This window comes from Danio rerio, chromosome 20, assembly GCF_049306965.1.
Source record: "Danio rerio strain Tuebingen ecotype United States chromosome 20, GRCz12tu, whole genome shotgun sequence".
NCBI classification, from domain to species: Eukaryota; Metazoa; Chordata; class Actinopteri; order Cypriniformes; family Danionidae; genus Danio; species Danio rerio.
Genome location: NC_133195.1, coordinates 53255001 through 53275350, shown reverse-complemented (window position 1 = coordinate 53275350; position 20350 = coordinate 53255001). Strand labels below are relative to the sequence as shown.

At 36.4% G+C, this 20350-nt stretch overlaps 3 protein-coding genes across 5 annotated transcripts in view; 1 reads left to right on the top strand and 2 right to left on the bottom strand.

The window, feature by feature from the left end:
• Positions 1 to 12129, bottom strand: part of cpsf2 (cleavage and polyadenylation specific factor 2) — a 35313-nt gene extending 23184 nt beyond the window's left edge. Inside the window, exons 1-7 of one of the 2 annotated variants that reach the window (XM_017352464.3) lie at positions 11971 to 12129; positions 11381 to 11530; positions 9386 to 9545; positions 6560 to 6665; positions 6311 to 6440; positions 4115 to 4230; positions 1523 to 1710 (exon numbers count right to left, since the gene is read on the bottom strand). In XM_017352464.3, the coding sequence (XP_017207953.1) occupies positions 1523 to 1710; positions 4115 to 4230; positions 6311 to 6440; positions 6560 to 6665; positions 9386 to 9545; positions 11381 to 11529 (849 nt within the window). In that variant the 5' untranslated portion in view covers position 11530; positions 11971 to 12129. 2 annotated transcript variants of the gene reach the window in all.
• A 487-nt stretch (positions 12130 to 12616) lies between these two features.
• Positions 12617 to 15336, top strand: ndufb1 (NADH:ubiquinone oxidoreductase subunit B1). The gene is made up of 3 exons (NM_001386380.1): positions 12617 to 12693; positions 14953 to 15097; positions 15185 to 15336. The coding sequence occupies exons 2-3, from the start codon at positions 14958 to 14960 to the stop codon at positions 15219 to 15221; spliced, it is 177 nt and encodes a 58-aa protein (NP_001373309.1). The 5' UTR covers positions 12617 to 12693; positions 14953 to 14957; the 3' UTR covers positions 15222 to 15336.
• A 3975-nt stretch (positions 15337 to 19311) lies between these two features.
• Positions 19312 to 20350, bottom strand: part of riox1 (ribosomal oxygenase 1) — a 29456-nt gene continuing 28417 nt past the window's right edge. Inside the window, 3 exon segments of one of the 2 annotated variants that reach the window (NM_001089388.1) lie at positions 19312 to 19403; positions 19757 to 19843; positions 19911 to 20010. In NM_001089388.1, the coding sequence (NP_001082857.1) occupies positions 19335 to 19403; positions 19757 to 19843; positions 19911 to 20010 (256 nt within the window). In that variant the 3' untranslated portion in view covers positions 19312 to 19334. 2 annotated transcript variants of the gene reach the window in all.

Below are 20350 nucleotides of genomic sequence, written 5' to 3'. Positions count from 1 at the left end.
GGTTGGACGGATAGACGGACTGGCAGAAGGATAGACGAACGGACAGACGGTCGGAAGGAAGGACAGATAGACGACAGAGAAATAGATGGACGGATAGGCAGACGGACAAACGGACAAACTGATAGACAGACGATCGGATGGATAGACGGACAGATAAACGGACAGAAAGAAGGACGGACAAACAAACAGTCGCACAGAGAGACGGTTGGATGAATAGACGGACTGGCAGAAGGATAGACGAATGGAAAGACGGACGGACGGACAGATAGACGACAGAGAAATAGATGTGCGGATAGGCAGACGGACAAATGGACAAACAGATAGACAGACAGACGATCGGACGGATAGACGGACGGACAGACAGACGGACAGATAAACAGACAGAAAGAAGGAAGGACAAACAAACAGTCCCGCACAGAGACGGTTGGACGAATAGACGGACTGGCAGAAGGATAGACGAACGAACAGACGGTCGGACGGACGGACAAATAGACGACAGAGAAATAGATGGAAGGATAGGCAGACGGACAAATTGATAGACAGACGATCGGACGGATAGACGGACAGATAGACGGACAGAAAGAAGGGCGGACAAACAAATGGTCGGACAGAGAGAGGGTTGGACAGATAGACGGACTGGCAGACAAATAGAAATTCGGACGGACAGATAAACGGACAAAGACAGATGGACGGATGAACAGACAGCGGATAGACTGACAGACAGACGGTCTGACAGATAGACAGACAGACGTATTAACAGGTGGACAGGTGGACAGATAAATGGAAAGAAAGATGGACGACAGACAGACAGGTGGACAGATAAATGGAAAGAAAGATGGACGGGCGTATGGACAGACGGACAAAAAGATGGATGGACAGATAGATAGATGGACAGGTAGGCTGACGGATGGAAGGACAAATAGACGGACGACAGTTGGACAGACGAACAAACAGACAGACCGACCGACGGATGGACGGTCGGACAGACAGATGGACAAACGGATGGACAGATAGATAGACGGACAGACAAACAGATAGATAAACAGACAGATGGACAAACGGATGGACAGATAGATAGATGGACAGACAGACAAACAGACGGACAAACAGACAGACGGACAAAAAGATGGACAGATAGACGGACAGACAGACAGACATAGACGGACAAACAGACAGATGGACAGATAGACGGACGAACGAACAGTTTAACAGACAACAGACGGACAAAAAGATAGATGGACGGACAGACAAATAGATGGACAGTCAAATAGACGGACAAACGGACGGACAGACAGACAGAATTGTATAGTTCTTTGTATAGAATTGTCACTATAAGCCATAACAAAAAATGAATGAAAAGTGTTTATAAAAGGAGAAACCTGTTTTTTCTTGTTTTTGGACATTTGAAAACATCTGCGCGCTTAAAAATAAAAAATGTATTAAAAAACACACACAAATAGACAGGATACAGACAGCGCATTATTGCACACACACATATCTGATTGAACTATAACAGCGAGACCTGGGACTTTGAGAACTCCACCACGTTGTAGCTGACGTTGTTGAGCAGAGCGAGTGAATAAACCCCCAGTCCTGCATCTTTGGTCCTCCAGATCTGATCCAGGAGCTGGGCCAGTTCCAGCACCCGTCCCGCTGTATCCACTGCGATCAGCACATTCCCATCGCCCCGCAGAGTCTCCATCACATTGGCTGGAAGAGAAAGAGGAAGGTCACTTTTACTACAAACATGCATTAGGAAGTTTGTGTGCGATCAAATGTTTATTAGAGGAAAAATACACAAATATAGAACATCTCAGACATTCAAAGGGAAAGTCTGTGCATGGGTATATCAATTCACACACATAAAACATATTAAAGACAACATTAAACAAACTATTCGATAAACAAATAAATAAAAAAAATTAAAAAAACAATCAGACACAGAAGATATATGTGGTGTGTGTTGGGTATTTTTGTTTTTTGTGATGCAATATACACTCACCGGCCACTTTATTAGGTACACCTGTCCATCTGCACTTTAACGCAAATTTCTAATCAGCCAATCACATGGCACCAACTCAATGCATTTAGGCATGTAGACATGCTCAAGACGATCTGCTGCAGTTCAAACAGAGCATCAGAATTAGGAAGAAAGTTGACCGTGGCATGGTTGTTGGTGTCAGACGGGCTGGTCTGAGTATTTCAGAAACTGCTGATCTACTGGAATTTTCATGCACAACCATTTCTAGGGTTTACAGAGAATGGTCTGAAAAAAAGGAAATATCCAGTGAGCGGCAGTTCTGTGGGTGCAAATGCCTTGTTGATGCCAAAGGTCAGAGGAGAATGGCCAGACTGGATCTAGCTGATAGAAAGGCAACAGTAACTCAAATAAGCACTCGACACAACCGAGGTCTGCAGAAGAGCATCTCCGAACACACAACAGGTCCAACCTTGAGTCGGATGGGCTACAGCAGCAGAAGACCACACCGGGTGCCACTCCAGTAAGCTAAGAACAGGAAACTGAGGCTACAATTCACACAGGCTCACCAAAACTGGACAATAGAAGATTGGAGAAACGTTGCCTGGTCTGATGAGTCTCCATTTCTCGGGTCAGAATTTGGCATCAACAACATGAAAGCATGGGTCCATCCTGGCTTGTATCAGTGGTTCAGGCTGGAGGTGGTGGTGTAATGGTGTGGGGGATATTTTCTTGGCACACTTTGGGCCCATTAATACCAATTGAGCATCGTGTCAACGCCACAGCCTACCTGAGTATTGTTGCTGACCATGTCCATCCCTTTATGACCACAGTGTACTCATCTTCTGATCGCTGATCACTTCCAGCAGGATAACGTGTCATGATATTAAGCGTGAATCATCTCAGACTGATTTCTTGAACATGACAATGAGTTCACTGTACTCAAATGGCCTCAACAGTCACCAGCCTCAATCCAGTAGAGCATCTTTGAAATGCAGTGGAACCGGAGATTCGCATCATGGATGTGCAGCAGACAAATCTGCAGCAACTGTGTGATGCTATCATTTCCAGTACCTTGTTGAACCTATGCCACAAAGGATTAAGGCAGTTCTGAAGGCAAAAGGGGATCAAACCCGGTACTATCAAACGGGTACTACCTAATAAAGTGGCCGGTGAGTGTATATCAGTCATGCATTAAAAAAAAAAAAACATTAGCAATATTTTAGCAAATTGCAAAGTCTTTCATCTCATAAAATCTCTATTGGAGGTGTCTGTGAAAAACAAAATAAAATATATATGTATATTTTTACTAGTACTATAGTATTTATAGTACACTACTATAATAATTAATATACTTATTTCTATAGTGTATTTTCACGAGGGTGCTTAACAACTGACCTGGTAGAAATAGCTTGGTCTGAAATAACTTTGTTAAACATGTTACTTTTTATAGTTCTCGTTAGCATGCATTGCTTTGTTTTATTTGTATATTTATTTTCATTACTTGTTTTGGATATACATGACAATGACTAATAATTACAAATGCTAAAAATACCTGAAGTTATATAAAAAATGAAAAACTGTGCAATAAAAATGTGCAATACTTTTTCATACGCACTTGTACACGGCACCTTATATCAATATACAATGCAATACCTTCTCCATACGCATTTGTACACAGCACCGCCTAACCTGTATATTTATAAGAAATCTGTACATACAACTCAACATCCAGATCTTTTTTGACTAACTGCATCTCCGTTTAATGTATCGTCTTCTCTCATATTTATCTTGTGTTGTCACTATATGTACACTGGAAACTTCTGTAGCCAAAGCAAATTCCTTGTGTGTGTGAAGCACACATGGCAATAAAACTGATTCTGATCTATTTTTTTTTCTTTATATTTGATAGTATGGTAGAATGACTAACCACTGGACTAATGCGCCGAAAAAAAATATTCTTAAGAATAAGTATGATGATGTGTTCTTTGAAAGAGTGTATTTGTATATGGATGATGCTATTATATTGTCCTTCTGGCATTATATAAAGAATGGAAACGTTTGACTTGCTTCAAACTCAGCTTTTTTAGTTGGATGATTATTCATAGGAATAATCTTAGGTTAGTATGAACTTACTGAGCAGCTGCTCGTCTCGTTGTTTTCTGCGAGGCTGAACATACGAGGCGTTGAAGGAGTCTGTGATGAGGAGAGAGGGTCTGCTGAGAGACTCCAGCGAGCAGCCGTTCAGATGACTGAGAGACAACAGAAAGCATCACATGCAGATGAAGTCAGAATTATGAGCCCCCCTGTATGTTTTTCCCCAATTTCTGTTAAACCGACAGATTTTTTTTATGGTTTGTTCTGTAGACGATCAAATAAATATATTGCTTAAGGCGGCTAATAATATTGACCTTAAAATGCTTTAAAAATTTTTTTAAAATTTTATTCTAGCTGAAATAAAACAAATAAGACTTTCTCTAGAAGAAAAAAATATTATAGAAAATACTGTGAAAAATGCCCTGCTCTGTTAAACACCATCTGGAAAATATTTGAAAAAGAAAAGAAAAAATTCACAGGAGGGCAAATCATTTCAACTTCAACTGTTAATAAAAAAGCCATAAGATCTAAAACCTGGAAAGCAGCAGAAAAGATTATGCGAGCATCTGATTGTTATTGTGATTCCACTCCTATCTGAGTTGTTGCTAGAGCGGATATGGAAGTTAACGAGAATTATTTCTATTATTTATTAAATTTCTCATTTGTTGTATTTTATTAACGTCTACCCCCACCCCAACCCTAAACCCAACCGTCACAGTAATGTAAAATCAGTTGTTGTACCGAGTATTAGTTATGTTATGTTATCTATTAAATTACCCAATAAAATGTATTTTGTAATGTCTACCCCCACTCCAACCCTAAACCCAACCCTCACAGTACTGTAAAAATATTAATTATTGTTATACAGTGTCATAAAAAAAATGCTGCTTTATTAATGTGCATATCGCACTTCCGGCCGGCCGCATATCCGATCTAGACTTTACCTCCTATCTGGTATTATAATATTATAAGTACTGGCCTATATTCAGCATGAGTAAAACACTTAAGTTCTTTTAAAATTGGATACTTTCATACTTTTACTCAAGTCTTATTGGAATTGGTGAATTGTAACTTGTAATGGAGTCATTTTTACAGTAAGGTATCTGTACTTTTACTTAAGTATGGTTTTCAGGTACTCTTTACATCTCTGCCCTTTTGTCGCTTATGCAACAACTCTACACAAGGTACTTATATACATATGTTCTGGGGATGTCCCCAAACTGCACTATTCTGGACCAGGGTATGAGACTTTTTATTAGAACTAATGGAAATTCAGATCCAATGCGACCCTATTGCTGTTTATTATGCTGGACGATTCATCACTCTCCTTATCCATCAACCAAAAAAGGACTGCAAACAAAACAATCCTGAAACTATGGCTGGATCCATCTGCTCCAACTGATCTATCCTGGAGGCTCTATCTACTGGACATTATTAGTCTGGAATACAACACAGCCAAAATAAATGGAGAAAGTAAAACAACCATACAATTTTGGTCAAATATGAGAAAGACTGTATCATTTATATTTTAGTCCTGATTTTGTACTTATTATTATAATATTACTGTTTTCCCTGCTGAAAAATCCAGCTTAAACCAGCCTAGGCTGGTTGGCTGGTTTTAGCTGGTCAACCAGGCTGGTTTTAGAGGGGTTTTGGCCACTTCCAGGCTGGTTTCCAGCCATTTCCAGCCTGGTCTTAGCTGGTCAGTCTAGGAGGTGACCAGGTAAAACCAGCTTGATCAGCCTAGCAGACTGGGAGCCCAGCCAAAACCAGCTATGTCCAGCTTAAACCAGGCTGGTCAAGCTGGTTTTAGCTGGATTTAGCTGGTCATTTTCCAGCCTGACCAGCTAAACCAGCCTGGAAGTGGCCAAAACCCCTCTAAAACCAGCCTGGTCAACCAGCTAAAACCAGCCAACCAGCCTAGGCTGGTTTACGCTGGATTTTTTAGCAGGGTTTGTTTAACATATTTTGTTGGGTGGATCTCAGGCTTTGTTCAAAATCAAAATGTTAAAAAAAAGACATAAGATCTTTTTATTTAATCAATGATAAATATTCTGAAAAACTCCCAGAAGACACCTTTTTAAACCTTTTAGTTGTCATTTGAGTACCTAATAAAAAAGGTTTGACATTGGACAGCACAGCCAAAATAATAATCACTGAAAAACAATTCCAAGCTCCAGCATTATAAATCCAATGCTGATTTGATTTGCTGTTACAGCAGATTTCTAGACTCACATCTCCCTCTTGTGGTTGAAATCCACACCATAGATGATCTCTTCCTCTCCATCCTTCACTATTTTCCAGATAGTGCCGCCGATCATGTGACCCGCAGGAAGCGGTGTGATGGACAGACCGTGACCTTTCCCTGTTCAACAATAAACTCTCATTAAATATCAAGCTGCAAAAATCACACATCATCACTGTTTTGAAGAACAAAAGTCTTCAACATGTATGCTTTTTCTTAATTATGATCATTTCTCTCACCTTTCAGGTTGACGATCTGTGAGTATTTCAGTTGCTGGATTTTGTCAAAAGCCGAATCGACGTCGTCCAGCGTGAAGAGAGTGAAATCTTCTGTGTTGTGTCGAGACTATGAGATCAAACAAGATGGAGCACGGTTAATATTTCATTGCTGAACTTTTCATCATAGCAGTGTTTCTCTGCCACATTCTGCTAGAGAATCTGTTTGAATGAGGGTTCAACTGCAGTTCACGCAATGTAACACTTAATATTTTATAATAAGGATTATATAACATACTATTATTTTAATTAAATATTAATAATGCATATTTTTATATATTAAATGGTTATACAGAGGTATGCAGAGATGTGGAAATTAAATGTCAAATGTTGTACTTCATCAAACTTGACTTTTATAGCAACCATGCAACGGGCACAGTAATAGTGACCAAATTATTTGGTCATAACAAATAATAACACATTTATTATAAAATTAATATATCACACAGCCTAATTAAAAAAAAAAAATAATATATATATATATATATATATATATATATATATATATATATATATATATATATATATATATATATATATATATATATATATATATACATATACACACACACAAATATACACACACACACACACACACATATATATATATATATATATATATATATATATATATATATATATATATATATATATATATATATGTGTGTGTGTGTGTGTGTGTGTGTGTGTGTGTGTGTGTGTGTGTGTGTGTGTGTGTGTGTGTGTGTGTGTGTGTGTGTGTGTGTGTGTGTGTGTGTGTATTATATGCTTATATATACACACACACACACACACACACACACACACACACACACACACACACACACACACACACACACACACACACACACACACACACACACACACATATATATATATATATATATATATATATATATAAACATAAAATATAAATTAAAAAGATATGTAAAACGTAAAATATATTGCATAAAATAAATGGGAATTTATAATTTAGAATAAGAATAAGAAAATAAGTTTGTTTTTTATTGTTTTCATTGTAATTGGATTTTTTTTTAACATTTAGAGCTTTTTTCTTTCATAAAAATAAATGATTTTTTAAGACGACAGAAATGTCATGCAGACATCCCAATCATTACACAAAAGCATAGAAATTCTGGTTCAAATATACAGTGCATCTGGAAAGTATTTATAGCGCTTCACTTTTTCCACATTATTTTATGTTACAGTCTTTAATTCTAAAATAATTTAAATTCATTTTTCCCTAAAATTGTACACAAAATACCCCATAATGACAATGTGAAAAAACTAAAACTAAAAAACCTGAAATATCCCATGTACATCAGTGTTCACAGCCTTTGCTCAATACTTTGTTGATGCACCTTTGGCAGCAATTTACAGCCTTAAGTCTGTTTGAATATGATGCCACAAGCTTGGCACACCTGTCTATGTTTGCCCATTCTTCTTCGCAGTACCTCTCAAGCTCTATCGGGTTTGGATGGGAAGCGACGGTGTACAGTCATTTTTTAGATCTCTCCAGGGATGTTTAATAGAATTTAGGTCTGTGCTCTGGCTGGGCCACTCAAGGACATTCACTGATATTTTGGTGATTTGCTTTGGGTCAAGAGGAGGTCAAGAGCACTCTGAAGCAGGTTTTCATTCAGGATGTCTCTGTGCATTGCTGCATTCATCTTTCCCTCTATCCTGACTAGTCTTCCAGTTCCTGCTGCTGAAAAACATCCCTACAGCATCATGATGTCACCACCATGCTTCACTGTAGGGATGCTATTAGCCTGGTGATGAGCAGTGCCTGGCATTCACTCCAAAGAGTTCAAATTGAGTCTCATCAGAGCAGAGGATTTTGTTTCTTATGGTCTGAGAGTCCTTCAGATGCCTTTTGACAAATTCCAGGCAGGGAGTGACTTCCGTTTGGCCACTCTACTATACAGGGCAGATTGGTGGATTGCTGCAGAGATGGTTGTTCTTCTGTAAAGTTCTTCTCTCTCCACGGAAGAAAGCTGGAGCTCAGACCGAGTGACCATCAGGTTACTGATCACCTCCCTGACTAACGTCCCTCTCCCCCGATCATTCAGGTTAGATGGCCAGCCAGCTCTAGGAAGAGTCCTGGTGGTTAAACATCTTCCACTTACAGATAACGGAGGCCGCTGTGCTCATTGGAACTTCCAGAGCAGCAGAAATGTTTCTGTCACCTTCCCCAGCTTTGTGCCTGGAGACAATCCTGTCTCTGAGGTCTACAGACAATTCCTTTGTCTTCATGCTTGGTTTGTGCTTTGACATGCACTGTCAACCCTGGGACCTTATATAGACAGGTGTAAGCCTTTTCAAACAATGTGCAATCAACTGAATTTGCCGCAGTTGAACTCCAATGAAGCTGCTGAAATATTTCAAGAATGATCAGTGGAAACAGAATGTACCTGAGCTCAATTTAGAGCTTCACAGCAAAGGCTGTGAACACTGATGTGATTTTCAGCTTTTTTATCTTTAATAAATTTGCAACAATTTCAAAAACTCTTTTTCCATATTGTCATAATGGGGGATTGTGTGTAGAATGTTGAGGAAATAAATTAATCCATTTTTGAATAGAGCTGTACATAAAAATGTGTAAAAAGTGAAGCGCTATGAATACTTTTATTAATAAAACTATTATGTTTAAAAATGTGTTGAAAAAAATCTTCTTTCCGTTAAACAGAAATTGGGGAAAAATATATACAATAATTCAGACTCATCCTTATCAGGATACGAGATGACTTCTATTCTGACATTCGATTTTTGTCATATCATCCAGCTCACCTGATAGAGATCATACATGAACATCTGGCCCATTTTGTAGACTGGGATGGTGGCATAGATGGTACAGTTGAGCCCCAGTTTGCCCACAGCATACGGCAAAGCACCCAAATGCACATGATCAGGGTGAGAAAGCAGCACTGCATCCACCTGATGCACATACCTGATCCACACAAAACAGAAAATACACATCACACACAGGGAATTACATCAATACCGATCCATCATATTGTGATGAACATGCACAGTATTGGTATTGTGGGCACTTCAAAATACCATGAATAATTATTTAGCATTTAAAGGTCCCGTGAAGTGCTTTTGAAATGTGCAACTTTATTCAATGTTTCATGTAATCTCAACAAAAACACGAAGAGAAGGCGGAGCATATAGTAGCTCCTCCCCTTTAAAAAATGTTTTTTTAAATAAACAATGCTTGAACAATAACAACAGAACAATGCTCTTTAGAAATACACAGAAGACAAAAGCTGCGTCCCAATTCGCATACTTATGCACTATTCTACGCCATTTTGTAGTATAAATAGTGTAAGTAGTGTGTTCACACTGAAAACTCTAAAAATAATAAGTGCACTTTAATTACCCGGATGATGCCCTCATTCAGCCGGTAAAGTGAAGTGTGTAATGATGGACACTTCACGCACTCAACGACCGCAGGTTTGCTTACGTAGCGGAAGAGGCGGAGCTATCGGACGCACATGTTGGATAACTTTATTTATTTTGGATGGTGAAATCAAAATTCTCCTACGAGAGTGATTATAGCGCCTCCCGATGGTGAATGCGGATATACTCACGGCAGGTATTATTTGATAATTCGGTCGTTTATTTCAATGATTTGGCAACCGTCAAACGTCATCAGGGAAACGGTTTGAATTTCCGCTCAGTAAAAAAACATTAGTGTGCCATTTGGGACGACACTACATACATATACTATCCTGTTGAGTGTGTAAGTGCATAAGTACATAGTGCATGAGTGCATAGTGTGCCATTTGGGACGCAGCTATAGATAATCAATTTACATACATTTACAATCTTTTCATCCTCATTAATAATAATGCGTACACAAATAAATTAATTAAATAAATAACCAAAAATAACAAAAATAAACAAATAAAATAAAGAAAAATAAGTAGCAGGTGAGTTAAAGTTCTCAAAATATGAAACCAAAATCCTCTAATGATGAACGTAAATGTCTTGCTTTTTGGCTTTTTTTTTATCTCTCCTAATGTCTTCAAATATATCACAAACTCTACTTTAAACACCACAAGTCTTTACATTCTTTAACTTTCTTTTTCTTCTTCAGGTTTGTTTCTTCTAAATGCAAATTTTGTCACACTAACATGGATATCCTTAAAATTAACATACTGATACTAACATCTTACAAAAAAAAAAAACACTATTAATTTCACTTTTTAAGAATATTCAGATTGCTGCATTTCAGATTGTATATTTTATGCAGCTTAGGTCAATAATATGATAACCACCTAAATCATGATAAAAGTTTCAGCAATTACTTGCAACAAATACATTTTATACTGTCATAAGCAGGGGCGGACTGGCCATCTGGCAATTCTGGCAAATTCCAGAAGGGCAGGACCAATTTTTAAATGTAGGCCGGTCCGTTTTTTTTTGTTTTTTTTTTTGTATGTATTGTTTTTAAGTGCAGACAGCTTTTATCTCTTGCTAGATGTAATATTATGATGATGATAATAAAAATAGTAATAATAAATGTTAAGCATTTGGCCCAATCGGCAACTGCCACCTGGTTTCAAGATGGGCCGACCCAATCCAAGGTTACCCGGACATATTCAAAATCTGGCAAGAATGTCATATTATTTCACCATCTTTACACCAAAATAAATAGTGAATGTGTGTGTCCGTGGGTGGGGCTGTGTCGGTGTGGTAATGTGGGCTGGTGTGGCTACAGTGCCAGGGCTGAATTTTTGTCCCAGTCCGCCCCTGGTCATAAGCATAAACTCGTACCGCTTCAGGGAATCTATGATGTCCATGGAGAAAGTTTCATCCCAGCCGCAGTCGAGCAGAAAGCGAAACTCGTCCACCTGAAGCAGGTAACACAGAGCTGATTCCTCCTGGACTCCGGATAGAGCCGTCAGCTTGATGATGGACGTCATTCTGCTGTATGAATGAAGAATGAACATCAGAGATCATCATCACCAACAGAAACAGCACATTTAAAGCTGACCACTTCAAATACTACATGGTATTGATATATACGATTGTTATCTAATATGCCATTATCCCTGTAACACGATATAACCATGTTGCGTTTTGTAAACCGGCTAACGTAAATTAAAACACAATACCATGAACATGCTATTAAAGACAACAGACAAGCATATAAAGAGCAAAGCTTTCATTTCAAGACACAGAATAAGGAATATTTGAATATAATGAATGAATAAAGTATTCTTGAGCCTTCACAATTCCTATATATTAACATAAATCTGACATTTAAACTTAAATCTGAACTCAATGAAAACACAGAGAGTCAAACAAATGAAGTGGTGTTCTTAGCAAACTGACCGAATTTATGTTAATAAAAACGTACATACCCGAATCCTGTAATATCACTTTAGAAATTAAGGATGTGTGGTTTCATATAATTTATAAAAGTCGCTCAAAAATCATATTTAATCCATATTAATGTATCAAGATCGGCGGCATGAGAGGAGCAGCCATTACCGCCGCTGCCGACGTCACTGAACTCTACCACTGAGAGCTTTAGGGGGGTGCTTATCAGTAACACATAAAAGTCTCCTAAACGTAAAGCACACATATAGATATTAACTTTTGGATTAAATTTATTTCAACAATATAGTTATTATGGAAGGCAGACTAAAGTTCTGACCATAAATTAAATCCTATAATGTAATGTTTTGAGATAGAACGTCACAAATGCTTTTCTTTCTTGCTTTCTTTCCTTTTCTTTCTTTCTTTTCTCCTTCTTTGACTTCCATGATTTTTACATAAGATAAATGTGAATAAAACAAATAACTGTAATAAAAATGAATAACTTTTTAGCAAAAATGAAGTATCCACAACAATATACTCCAGTGTATCATTATGAGCCAGGGTTTTACTTCATTTATTTAATGTAATTGGATTAACCTGCACAAATTAACAGCGAATTTAAACCACTGTAAAAGATAAACATTCGGTTAAACTGTGCTTTTAACACAAACGTTTGATCACGCCTCCCTTCAAGCTATTGACAATTGGTACGGTCCAAAGCCCTCTAACCCTTCTGCTAATGGTGCTGTGCTAACACACTCAAGGTAAACGACTTCATGTCCTCTTAAATGTAACTTATATAAACGCGTGCTTATTTATAAGTCTGAATATTAGATATGTATAAGCGTTACAGCTGGAATAGTGACAGTACAATCTCGTGTTTATGTGAGGACGGTAGCAGATAGTGTGCACAAGGGCCGACAACAGTCACCTTCACATCAACAAATATGTATACATCATAATCTGAATATTGTTTCTATTATGATACTGCGATGTGAGTTAATAAATATAAATGAACGAGACTGTGTAGTTCTGTGTAGTTCTGCAAACAGACAGATCAGTAACGTAAACGTAAATACAGCGGGATTTTATTATTATTTATTTATATTGTAAATTATTTATTTTTTATTTATATTTATATTATTATTTATTTATATTGTTTTATTATTTATATTGTAATTAAAAACAATACAGACACAATTGTATTAATAAGTTATGTTCGGCTGTTAAATTCACAAAATAAGCAAACAATATTTATGAAATAATATAAAAACGGGTCATCTGTTTTTGCTAATTAACTCTCACACTTGCTTTACATTTCATTTCTGGTGTATTTAATATATTAATAAAGTATTTAAGCTGAATCAAATTTTTAAGACAAGACACTGCAAGTGAATAGTGGGGGGGAAATCAGCATTCTTCCCTAGCAGATTTTTATTGGGGTGAAGTTTTCATATTCACACATTGGGACTTTCTAATAATATCATTTCAGAAAAGTATTGTTGGAAATTCAAAATATTTAAATCACATTAGCAGCCAATGACTAGCAAAGTATGCTACAACATTGTTTAGTCAATTAAATAATGCTAATTTTGTTTTGAAAACATACTTGCATGCCACTTCAATGTAAACAATATAGGCATCCTGTCACTGAACGAATGTGCAAATATATAATACAAACTTTATTTCAATTAGATTATTTGGTGTGTTTGTGTGTGTGTGTGTGTGTGTGTGTGTGTGTGTGTGTGTGTGTGTGTGTGTATATGTAATAACTAAGTTTTCTAAAATAGTGTTAAAATACACAAATGAAAACTAATTTTCAGATAAAGTACCAGATGACTAACCAGATTGACTGTATAAAAAATAAATATTTTAGTGGAGATTTTGTTTTGGAGTCTGTTTTGATAACTCCACTGTTACCACTAATAAAAACCCCATATTTTTCATAGAAATGAACTCATAAGAATAAAAGAAAAAAATAGTTTGGCTCAGTGCAGGGTACCTTAAATATATGTATTGTTTAAGTCAGAATTATTAGCCCCCTTGTTTATTTTTTTAAGTTTTTTTTCAGCACATTTCTAATCATAATAGTTTTAATAACTCATTTCAAATAACTGATTTATTTTACCTTTGCCATGATGACAGTAAATAATATTTGACTAGATATTTTTCAAGACACTTCTATACAGCTTAAAGTGACATTTAAATGATTAATTAGGTTAATTAGGTTAACTAGGCAGGTTTGGGTAATTAGGCAAGTTATTGTATAACGATGGTTTGTTCTGTAGACTATCGAAAAAATAGCTTAAAGGGGCTAATAATTTTGTCCTTAAAATGGTGTTTAAAAAATTCAAAACTGCTTTAATTTTGGCCAAAATATAACGAATAAGACTTTCTCCAGAAGAAAAAATATTATCAGACATACTGTGAAAATGTCCTTGCTCTGTGTGTGTGTGTGTGTATAAAATTTGTAATTAATTATATATATATATATATATATATATATATATATATATATATATATATATATATATATTTAATATTTTTCTATCATTTTTTTAATATTTATTTAATTTTTTAAGACATCTCCCTTTAAAAACATGTGCTGTAATTAAAATCTGAACACAAAAAAGTGCCACCAAAAAAATGTATGTTTCTTTCTATTACATCAGGGGTGTCCAATCTCGGTCCTGGAGGGCAGGTGTCCTGCAAGTTTTATATCCAACCCCAATTAAACACACCTGAACCAGCTAATCAAGCTCTTTCTAGGTATACTAGAAACTTCCAGGCAGGTCTGTTGAAGCAAGTTGGAGCTAAACTATGCAGGACACCGGCCCTCCAGGACCGAGTTTGGACACCCCTGCATTACACTGAAGATTCATACACTTTATGAATATCTCAAAATGGACAAGTTGCATCAAAAAAGCATAGTTTTCCCCCTGCAGTGTTTTGCCTAAGATAATGAGAAGAACTTAGTCGAAATTAGTAATATGAAATGATTTAAGTGTTTTCTCCATCATCAGGCATCATGGTGAAGTTTGCAGCGTTTGTTCGAGAGCACTGGGTCAATATTCTGGTGCCCATGGGTTTCCTCATGGGTATTTATCTGGACCGGTGGAATGACCAGAGACTCACAGCGTTCAGGAACAAGAGCGCTTTATACAGCAGGTCATTTGAGCTCTTATCAACTCTAAGTGTGTGTGTGTGTGTGTGCTAGTAAGCGAATGTGTTCTGAGTGTGTACCTGTGATTTCAGGGAACTGAAGCCCGGTGAGGAGTACACCTGGAAGTGAGGCGCCGCCACTGATATTTATTGGATCCGATTCCCACCATGTGTATATTGTCTGTGCAGCGACTGTGTCTCTGATTGCAAACAGGCTGCAATAAATTGTCAGTTTAGTTCTGTAATGCCTCGTGCTTTTGATTTCTCAGAGCTTAAGGACAAGTGATGGAACACTGAAACTCCAAACTCCTCATCGCATTAATAATCATATCATAAATATAATGGAATTAGATTTCTGATTTCCATTCAGGGATTATTCCTATGATATGGGCAAAATAACATCAATAGTACAGAATCTTCATTCTTTTATAAACGTCTGATAAATAGATTAGATATATAAATAATACGAAGATATATTGAAGTGCTAATCTAGTATTGAGATATTATTATGAATGTTTTATTCTAATTAACAGAAATAGTTTATAGTTTTATGATTTAGTCTTCATTAAATATACACTCACATATCTGTCCATCCATCTGTGTCTGTCTATGCATCCGTTCATGCATCTAGCGATCTGTGTCTGTCTATCCATCCATCAATATACAGTACTTATCAGTCAGTTCGTCCGTCTATCCATCCATCAAACTGTCTATTCATCCATTCATCTGTCTATACATTTATCTATCATCCCGTCTGTCCATACATCCATCTTTATATTAATGCATCTATCGATCTATCCATCTGTCTGTCTGTCTATCCATCTTTCTATTCATGCATCTAAGTCTGTCTATCCATCCATCCGTTTATTTATTCATCCATCTATTTGTCTGTTCATCTGTATTCATCTATCCAACTGTCCATCCGTCCATTTATCTATCTATCTATCTATCTATCTATCTATCTATCTATCTATCTATCTATCTATCTATCTATCTATCTATCTATCCATCTATCCATTCAACTGTATATTCATCTATCCATCCATTCATCTATCAGTCTGTCTATTTATCTATCCATCCATGTCTATTCAGCTATCCATTCATGTGTCTATCCATCCGTCTATCTATTCATCTATCCATCTGTCTGTCTATCTATTCAACTATCTGTTCATCTATTCATCCATCCATCCATCCATTTATTCGTCTATCTATTCATCAATCTGTCTGTATATTCATCTATCTATCCATCCATCTCTTTAACTATTGGTCTATCCATCCATCTAGTCAACTATCTGTCTATTCATCCATCAATCCATCCATCTATTAATATATCTATCAATTCATCTATCTGTTTATCCATCTATCCATCCATCCATCTATTTATCTATCCTTCTACCTATACATCTGTCTATTCATTCATCCATCCATCTGTCTATTCATTAATCCCTCCATCCGTCTATTTATCTATCCTTCTACCTATACATCTGTCTATTCATTCATCCATCCATCTGTCTATTCATTAATCCCTCCATCCGTCTATTTATCTATCCTTCTACCTATACATCTGTCTATTCATTAAACCCTCCATCCATCTATTTATCTATCTGGCCATCTATCGATCCATCTGTCTATACATTTCTCTATCCGTCTATTCATCAATTAATCTGTCTATCTATTCATCTATCTGTTTATTCATCAATCCTTCCATCTTTCTATTCATCTATCTGTTCATCCATCCATCTACCCATTCATCTGTCTATTCATCCATTCATCTATCTATTCATCTATCCATCTGTCTATCTATCTATTCAACTATGTTCATCTATTCATTAATCCGTCCATCTATTCATCCATCCATCCATCCATTTATCCGATCCGTCTATCTATTCATCTATCCATCCATCTCTTTATTCATCAATCTGTCTGTATATTCATCTATCTATCCATCCGTCCGTCTATTCATCTATCCATCCATCTATCTAGTCAACTATGTGTCTATTCATCCATCAATCTGTCCATGTATTAATATATCCATCAATTCATCTACCTGTTTATCCATCTATCCGTCCGTCTATTTATCCTTCTACCTATACATCTGTTTATTCATTCATCTATCCATCCATCCGTCTATTTATCTGGCCATCTATCTATCTATACATCTATCCATCTGTCTATACATCAATCCATCTGTCTATCTATTCATCTATCTGTCTAGTCAACTATCCATCTATCTGTTCATCTATCTATCTATTTTCTCAGAGCTTTATGACCAGTGATGGAACACTGAAACTCCTCATCGCATTAAAAATCATATCATAAATATAATGGAATTAGATTTCTGATTTCCATTCAGGGATTATTCTTATGATATGGGCAAAATAACATCAATAGTCCAGAATCTTCATTCTTTTATAAACTTCTGATAAATAGATTAGATAATACGAAGATATATTGAAGTGCTAATCTAGTATTGAGATATTATTATGAATGTTTTATTCTAATTAACAGAAATAGTTTATAGTTTTATGATTGTGTCTTCATTAAATATACACTCACATATCTGTCCATCCATCTGTGTCTGTCTATGCATCCGTTCATGCATCTAGCGATCTGTGTCTGTCTATCCATCCATCAATATACAGTGCTTATCAGTCAGTTCGTCCGTCTATCCATCAAACTGTCTATTTATCTGTCTAATATACATTTATCTATCATGCATCTATCATTCTGTCTGTCCATACATCCATTTTTTTATTAATGCATCTATCAATCCGTCTGTCTATCCATCTTTCTAATCATGCATCTAAGTCTGTCTATCCATCCATACAGCCATCTGTTTATTTATTCATCCATTTGTCTTTCCATCTATTTATCAAACTATCTATCCATCTTCCTATTCATCAATCCATCCGTCCGTCTATTTATCCATCCATGTCTATTCATCTATCTATCCATCCGTCTATCTATTCAACTATGTCTATCTGTTCATTTTTCCATCAATCCTTCTATCTATTCATCCATCCATCTATCTGTTCATTAATCTGTCTGTATATTCATCTATCCATCCATCCGTCTATCAACTGTTGGTCTATCCATTCATCTAACTAGTCAACTATCTTTCTATTCATCCATCCATCTATTAATATATCCATCATTTCATCTATCTGTTTATCCATCTATCCATCCATCTGTCTTTTTATCAATCCTTCTATCTATACATCTGTCTATTCATCAATCCTTCCTTCCATCCATTTATCTATCTACCCATCTATCTATTCATCTATCCATCCATCTGTCTATACATCTATCCATCCGTCTATTCCTCAATCCATCTGTCTATTCATCTATCCATCTGTTTATTCATCAATCCTTCCATCTGTCTATTCATCTATCCACCCATCTATAGTCAACTATCCATCTATCTGTTTATCTATCTATTCATCCATCCATTTACCTTTTCATCTGTCTATTTATCCATTCATCTATCTATTTATCTATTCATCTGTCAATTCATCAATCCATATGTCTTATCTATCTATCCATCCATCCATCTATTCATCTATCTATCTTTCCACCCATCCATCTATTTATCTATTCATGTATCCATCCATCCATCTGTCTATTTATCTATCCATCTGTCAATTCATCAATCCATGTCTTTATCTGTCCATCCATCCATCTATTTATCTATCCATCTTTCCACCCATCCATCTATTCATGTATCCATCCATCCATCTGTCTATTCATCTATCCATCTTCCCATCCATCTATCCATCCAACCATCTGTCTATTCATCTATCCATCTAACCAAGCATCTGTTTATTCATATATCCATCCATCCATTCGTAGATCTACCTGTAATGCCTATCTGTGACTATCCATTCGTCAGTCCATCCATTCATCCATCTATCTATCTATTCATCTGTTCGTCAGGCTATTCATCTGTCAGAGTCTATTCATCCATCCCTGCATCTGTTTCTCCATCTTGCTCTCCATCCATCTATTTATCTGTCTGTCCATCTCTCTATTCATGCGTCTATCTATCAATCCATGTCCGTCTGTCTATCCATCCATCTATATCTGCATCCGCCAGTCCATCCATCCATCCATGCATGAATGAAACTCCCAAAAACTCTTCAGTTTATTTCTGAAGATTTTTTCTACACAAAGGATCATTTCAGTTTACAAAACATCTCTGTAGTTTGAAAAGATGACAAGCATTCAAGGTAGAGTACTCGGTGCTTTATTGAGCTGTTAGCGGTTCAGCGGTGAAGATCAATCCCTTCTCGAAGAGCAGCTCGGCCAGAGACATCTGCAAAACACAACATAACACCTTCGCTTAAACCAGAAAAGAGTCCAGTTCAAGAGATAGTTCACCCAAAAATGAACATTCCTCCATTATTTACTTTCCCTTGTCATACATCTGTTTGAGCTTCCCCTGTTAAACATTAAAAAAAAAGATATTTAGAAGAATGTTAAAAAACCATTGCTTCCCACAATATTTGTGTAATTTTTCTACAGTGGAAGTCAGTGGTAACCAGTTTACATCATTCTTCAAAATATCTTCTTCTGTGTTCGACAGAAAAGTAAAGGTTTGGAACTCCTTGAGGGTGAGTAATTAATATTGTTTTGGTTTTGTGAATGAATTATTAATTAAAGCAGTACCTTAGCCTCCGCCGTCTCGCATGGTAAACTAGCCACAGACACAAACTTGGGATATGAGTGAATCAGAAACTCCATGGCGTCGATGTGCTGTTCAGAAATATACAATCAGACAAATGCTTAAATGCTTCAATTTCAGACAGGAGTGTTTGTTTACCTCTGTTTTCATCTCAAAGCTCTTGGATGCTTCTTTATGGTAGACTCTGGAGTTTTCAGTGGTGTAATAAAGATGTACAGTGTCTCCATCACTGCACAACCTATATGGAGAGAGATATAAGCCAGATTTATTTTCTTTTAAATCACCACAAAATCTAACTATGAACAAATATATGGCAACAAATATGCGGCAGTTTTTATTTTCTTTAAATCCCCACATCTATAGACAAATATGGATAAGTATTGGGCAAAACTATGGCAAAAACACGGATAAATATATGGAAAAATATGGATAAGTATAAGGCAAAAATATGAATAAATATAGGGCAAAAATATGAATAAATATATGCCAAAAATATGGATGAATATGTGGCAAAAATATGGATTAATATGTGGCAAAAATATGGATTAATATGTGACAAAAATATGGATTAATATATG